The sequence below is a fragment of the Otolemur garnettii genome, unplaced genomic scaffold (assembly GCF_000181295.1).
Source record: "Otolemur garnettii isolate 467f Iridium unplaced genomic scaffold, OtoGar3 scaffold00087, whole genome shotgun sequence".
NCBI classification, from domain to species: domain Eukaryota; kingdom Metazoa; phylum Chordata; class Mammalia; order Primates; family Galagidae; genus Otolemur; species Otolemur garnettii.
The window spans coordinates 6,705,873-6,712,974 of NW_003852482.1; the positions used below are offsets into that span (position 1 = coordinate 6,705,873).

Genomic DNA, 7,102 nt, shown 5'->3' on the forward strand with positions numbered 1-7,102 from the left:
AAAAAAAAAAAAAAACCAGTCAGGCTGCAATAAAAATAAACAGAACCCTAATTAGTTGGTTACAGGCATCAGTCTAAGCTGACCCTTAGCTCTAATTTCACTCAGTACTAAAAGTGAACAATATAATATGTACTGTCAGCACTCAAATATCAAACATGCTCATAAAAAATGTCAAAGGCAACCTTTAATGTCATTCTAAATATCATTCTAAACAGAGGGCGAGGAGAAGGAGGAAAGCTGCTTCAAAGAAGAAAAGATTTACCTTTTGGAAGTTAAAATAACTAGAAGTTGTGTATTCCCAATTCACGTGGAATTCTGCTTCCCTATTTGATTTTCCCCACACAGCTCCAAAGTGAGTATTTTCGAGTCCTACTCATGATTGAAAAGGTCAAGGATATTAGTGTCAACCAGTATTTGTGGTTTTTAACCTTTCTGGGAGCACAAACCATTCTGAAAATATGATAATGGCTCTCTGTGAACAAAGTAGTAAAGAATCCACACAAGTTAGGAAAAAAGCCCATGTCTTCAGTTAAAGCAGAATCACAGAATGATAGATTCTAAGGAAGAATTTATAGCCATAGCCACTGCCTCAGGAAACTGAGGCCCTGCACAGTAAAATGGCTTTTCCAAGGTCAACAGTAAATTAGAAGTGGCAACTGGAACAGATTCTGAATAAAGCCATACAGAGTCACAAAGTAACTTTTCCTTATACAAAGTTCCACCAGAAACCAAGAGATAACTATAGTAACAAAAGTCTTAAGTAGAAATGGAAGGAACTGACACAAGCACTGTTGCTCAAAAGCTCCTTGATGGCCTAAGTTGTGCACATAAGGAAAAACACAACCAGAAATCTTTGAAAAGCACTCACCATGTTCCACAAACACGTTGCAGTGTGGACCCCCATGCCTTGATGATTCCTTCTTCCCTGCTCCTTTGATAAAGTGCAGGGCAGGCAAACTTGGCCTTCTTTGGTCCCCAAGAACTTTTCCAGGCTGCTGCCCCATAAAGTAATAATAGGAACCCCTTTCCAGAAGAGGATTCAAGATATTCCAGAACGGTCAGTTAGCTTCGAAGAAAAATGGTATCTAGTGGGGTTTCACATTCACTTCATCTCCACAAGTCAGTAATTGAGGTCAAACACAAAAAGAGATTTTCCGTAACAAAAGGAAGCAGTTTGTTTTTTTTTTTAAGTTGACACATGTAAACAGGAGTTCCAATTATTTTCCCAGTTTATCAACTCTAAGTAATATAATTGCAATGCTACCCAAAAGTTTCTTGATTTAAAGTATATTTTCCTGGCTGAATAATAATTTCTTTTCAAGAAAAAACCTAAACCTAAATATTCAGAGGGATGCGGCAAACAGTCCACAATACTAAATCCATTTTGATTCCCACACAAAAAAGAAACGTTGACCGTCTTTGGATGCTCCTCCAGAACTTTTCCTGTGGAAGTCACCAACCCCCCTAGCTTAGTTTCTTCATCTTCCAACAAATTTCCTGCTGAACTGGCTGCGGCTCTCGCTTCTCTAGTCCGCTCTCCGGAAAAGGACACAGGTCACCCAGATTTCAGCGAGAGCTTGCCCTCGACTCTGACAAAAAGGAATGCATTGCCAGCAACTTTTAAGTCCGCTTTTTAAAAGGCCTGTGAAACCAATCCAGACTTTCCCTTTGCATTAAAGTTTCTGGCTGAGTTGAGACTAAGGGTGCTGTAGGTGACATTGGAAAAAGTCAGGGCATTAGAGGCTACGCGAGAGCAACCTGGGTTGAAGGGGAGGCCGCCTGACAGCACCGAAGGGATTTGAATGGAGTGCTCGGTGACCAAACTTGGGGCCGGGATCCGGAGGAAGGAGTAGTTCCAGGCAAAGAGGAAGGCAGCCAGGGCGGGGCGCGGGCGGCTTACTCGGGGGGCGATGCTTCTCCACGCCTCAGGAAAGGGGGGTGTCCCAGGTCTGGAAGAAACAGAGACCACCCCCAGCGTCCCAGAGCCAGGACCGTGCAGTAAGGGACGAAAGGCTCTCGCGGCCCCGAAGGTGGAAGGCGGGCGCAGGGGGAGGAGAGCCGGCCGCCTCAGCTGCCCCGAGCCCGGGGGGTCTCTGGCCGAGACACCCCCTCCCCCGGCCCTAGACGTTGCCACCACCGTCGCCAGTCACATCCCCCGAGCTCCGCCGAGGGACCCAGCCTGCCCCCGCCGGTTGGGGCCGCGGACAACGGAAGGGCTCCTCAGCTGCAGAACCGGGGAACCGGCTCTGGCTCCGGCTCTGCTCAGGGAAAGACACCGACCCCCACGGCCGCCATGATGGATTAAGAACCGCTCCACAACGAGGCCAGGCCCCGCCCCCGGCCCCGCCCCCGACGACGACCGGAGCCCGACTCCCGGGGACCCGGGTTCCCCGGGCGTCGCTTTCCCAGGACGCCGCCGCACCTCCTGTCCCTGCTCTCACAGCCTGTGAGAGCCTGGCCAGAACGACCTTTTAATTGTGGTTCTCTGAGCCCAAGGTGAGTGGTAAGGAAGCAGCAACCTCTTCTGTACCGCCATTGGTCGCCGAGGATCCGGGTCAGGCGGCTGTCCTCCGTCCCATTGGCCGGCGAGGGTAGAGTGGCTGCAGCTCCCAACCAACAGCTTTCGGCGCAGCTCCCGGGTGCGCCGGGAGTTGTGGTCCCACGGCGCCCGCGGGGAACCGCTCTCACCAAGACTTCTTGCCCCCTGCACCGACCCCTGCGCCTTGGCTCCGCCTCCCGGGAGCCGGTGGACTCTCGCCGGCCTCCAGTCCGGCTGGCCAGCGTCTTCCCTGCGCGAGTGACTAGACCGGGAAAGAGCCAAAGCAAGGGAAAAACTGCGGATTGGATTTTCCTAGAACGGAATTGGATTACTTCCTAGAGTCGTTGCGGGAGAAAATTTGGCCCACGCTTGGAGGCCAAGGTATTTGGTGCCTTTCATTCCTTTCACCCTCCAAAAAGCACAAATATTAGAGCTAGCGAAGAAATATGCAGATGGAAAGCATCCGACATACCGCTAATGAATTCAGTTGTTTCTTTGGGATATCAGGAGGCGCACTCATCAAATAAACAGCATTTGGTGAGAGGGCATGCCAGATGCAATCGCAGAGATTTGTGCTGGAAGGAAGCTTTAAAACACTTCACAGGCGAACATATATTCACATAAACATATTGTTAGCCGACTTAATGCCCGGATAGTTGAGTTTGGTAGGCCTGCATGGCTAGCTAATGACCCGGACACGCCAAACCCACACCTGCCATAACACCTCTTCCCCAACTAAAAATCACCCCGGCCCTCTATTCTTCACTCTCCGTATCTCCCCCAAAGCGGTGCACCTGACCGCTTATACTCATTTTTAGGGGGATCCAATCAGCACAGCGCCTCCTCTACACCCAGATTTGCACTTTTCATAAACTGCATTATCTCACTTAATCCTCACTGCAGTCTCAAAGGCATGTAATAATTATTCCCATTCTACTGATGAAGAAACATTAAGAGATGATTCTGAAGGTCACTTGGCTAATATGTGACAAAGTCACAATTTCAACCCAGATTGACCTTGCTCCAAAACCCATGGTTTTCCTACTGTCCCACTCAGTATATAAAATAATTGTTGACCTGGGCGGCCCCTGTGCCTCAGTGGGTAGGGCGCCAGTACGGCCCCAAGTACCGAGGGTGGCGGGTTCAAACCCCACCCCCGGCCAAACTGCAACAAAAAAGTAGTAGGGGCTGTGGCCGGCGCCTGTAGTCCCAGCTACTTGGGAGGCTGAGGCAAGAGAATTGCCTAAGCCCAGGAGTTTGAGGTTGTTGTGAGTTGTGATCCTACGAGGGCGTCAAAGTGAGACTCTGTCTTTTAAAAAAGAAAATAAAACAACTGATTTTTCCAAAGTTGCTACTGATATCAGGGGAAACCACAGCTACATCATTTTATGTTGTATAAGATGTTGTATAAGTATTTTAGAAATAGTTCTGCTGGCCAGGCGAGGTGGCTCCACCTGTAATTCTAGCATTCTGGGAGGCTAAGGTGGGAGGATCCTGAGCTCAGAAGTTGGAGACCAGCCTGAGCAAGATTAGGACCCACCTCTAGTAAAAACAGAAAAACTAGCAGGGTGTTGTGGTGGGCACCTGTAGTCCCAGCTACTCAGGAGGCCAAGGCCAGAGGATTGCTTAAACTGAAGAGTTTGAGGTTGCTGTGAGCTACAGTGACACCATGGCACTCTACCCAGGGCACAGAGTGAGACTGTCTCAAAAAAATAAAAATAAAAATAAGGAAAACAGTAGTTCTGCTGAATTGAGATGGTGCTTGTGATGTTGGTTTCAACAGGCAATTGTCTTTTGGAGGTTCTGAATATGAAGCATATGAAAATTTGTACCCAGATTTAGGAATGAAGTTTATAAATTTGATATTAATTGGTTTATCTTTGTTCACTATCACAAAATAATCTAGCTGACAATCTTAGTCCTCATTGGTGGTGTCATTCTTCAAACTTCAATGCCTTTGATTATTTACCAATTACCTTACTCTGATTATTCTTTTTGAAGATTTTACTTTCATGTTTTAATAATTTCTCCCACATCTTCATTCTTCATTCTCTTGTTTGGTTTAAAATTGGGCAATCAAATCAGAACTCTTCCTAATACACATTTCTTTCACAATTCACTTAACAAGCATTTATGGAGCACCTGTGCCAAGCTGTTTTAGGTGCAGGGATATGGCAGTGAGGAAAAAAGCCTCATCTTCATGGAGCACCCTTGAGGGATAAGAAATATAATAAGCAACAATCCAAATGAAAAATCAGTCTCAATAATGAAAATTACAGTTCTGGACCCTTTCACAATCAGTCCATCCTCTGAAAGACTGATTTATGACAAGTCTCTAAAAGCTTAAAATCTATTCTTGATTTAAGGACTCAATCAAGGCCAGGCAAGGCTCACGCCTGTAATCCTAGCACTCTGGAAGGCCGAAGCAGGTGGATTCCTTGAGCTCACGAGTTCAAGACCAGCCTGAACAAAAATTGAGGGCCCCCCCCATCTCTACTAAAAATAGAAAAACTGAGGCAAGAGGATCACTTGAGCCCCAGTTGGAGGTTGCTGTAAACTATGACACCATGGCACTCTACTCAGGGTGACAGCTTCAGACTGTCTCAAAAAAAGGACCTGAATCAAGTCATTTTTTTCAATTTTTGAGACAGTCTCACTTTTGTCACCCTTGGTAGAGTGCCCTGGTCACTGTTATCACCAATAAAGTTTTACACTGGTACTGAATCCCCTTAGCAACCTCCAACTCTTGGGCTTAAGCAATTCTCTTGCCACAGCCTCCCAACAACCTGGGACTACAGGCACATGCCATATTGCCTGGCTATTTCTAGAGGTGAGGTCTTGCTCTGGCTCAGAACCCATGAGCTCAGGCAATCCACCCTCCTCAGCCTCCCAGAGTGCTAGGATTACAGGTTTGTGAGCTACTGTGCCCAGCCTTATTAAATCACTTTAATTCTTTGAATGGACTTCTTCACCTAGAAGTGTGAGGCATGAAGATTACCATGAGGATCAACTAAGTCTTTGGTTTTGTACCAAAATTGAGACTGTGCTTCATGATAGTCACTGTAGAGGTCAAATGCACTTGACCTAAAGGCTTATCTCTAGTCTCCATTTTCCATTTCCACTCTTTTCTAGTTTTGCATGAGCCCCAAGTTGTGAATGTTAATTTTTTTCTAGAGATACACTGTTTATGTTGTAATCCCTGCGTAACACTATAGAATACTTTTAAGGACTAAAAAATTAGAATCTAAAGCCCAGCAAATGGGCTGACAGTCTTAAGTAAATATTGCCAAATATTGAATACATACCTTTAATCTCATTTATTTTTATTAAAAGTGATTCATTCCTGCTGGGTGGCTCACAGCTGTAATCCTAGCTCTCTGGGAGGCCAAGGCAGGTGGATTGTCTGGGCTCAGGAGTTCAAGACCAGCTGGAACTAGAGTGAGATCCCTGTCTCTAAAAAACAGCTGGTTGTTGGGGTGGGCACGTAGAGTCCCAGCTACTCAAGAGGAATACTTCAGCCCAGGAGTTTGAGGTTGCAGTGATATACCAATGTACAAAGTAAGACTATCTCAAAAATATAAAAGTGATTCAGTTCAGTCTAATTTTGTTCTTTTATAGAACAAAGCAATCCAAGTTGCTAAGGGGATTCAGTACCAATGTTAAAACTGGTACATCTTAGGGTGCACCTGTGGCTCAAGGAGTAGGGTGCTGGCCCCATATGCCAAGAGTGGCGGGTTCAAGCCCAGCCCCAGCCAAAAACTGCAACAACAAAAAACTTCATGTTACATTTTTAAAAACATCTATTAGAGTTATACTTAACAACTGCGCCCTCTTGTGTGCCACTGAAAATAGGCAATCAAAAGGAATTTTAAAACCTTCACATTATTTCCACTTAGTAGGTATCACCATTCAGCAGATACTAAATGGACAGTATAGGCTGGCAGCACTGGAGAGACCAAGTCAAGGATAAACAAGCTTACATATGGTCCTGGTCAAAACCAAACCTAGGACTCTGACTGCCATTCTTCCCTACTGTCTTCTCTCAAGGGGCAAACAGCCTGGAAAGTCTCCTCAAAGATTTACAGGTGAACCAATCTGGAGTTGCAATATAGCTTATAGAATATTCAGTTGTTTGCAAACTCTTCAAAACAGGTGATACACCTTGAAATTTAAAAAAAGGTGAAGCACGACTTGGCACCTGTAGCAGTGGTTATGGCGCCAGCCACACACACCAAGGCTGGCAGGTTCAAACCCAGCCCGGGCCAGCTAAACAACAAAGACAACTGCAATGAAAAAGTTGGGCGTTGTGGCGAGTGCCCTTAGTCCCAGATACTTGGGAAGCTGAGGCAGGAGAATCACTTAAACCCAAGAGTTTGAGGTCGCTGTGAGGTGTGATGCCACGACACTCTACCGAGGGCAACATAGTGAGACTCTGTCTCAAAAGAAAAAAAAGGGGGGTGGAGTGGCGCCTATGGCTCAAAGGAGTAAGGTGCCAGCCCCCTATACCAGAGGTGGCAGGTTCAAACCCAGCCCTGGTCAAAAACTGCAAAAAAAAAAAAAAAA

General features: G+C 46.2%; 1 protein-coding gene across 1 annotated transcript in view; it reads right to left on the reverse strand.

Annotated features, from left to right (window-relative positions):
• Positions 1-2,304, reverse strand: part of ABL1 (ABL proto-oncogene 1, non-receptor tyrosine kinase) — a 152,884-nt gene extending 150,580 nt beyond the window's left edge. Inside the window, exon 1 of the mRNA XM_003794895.3 lies at positions 869-2,304. Coding sequence (XP_003794943.1) covers positions 869-1,004 — 136 coding nt within the window. The 5' untranslated portion in view covers positions 1,005-2,304. The remainder of the gene's footprint in view (positions 1-868) is intronic.
• Between the last annotated feature and the right edge of the window lie 4,798 nt (positions 2,305-7,102).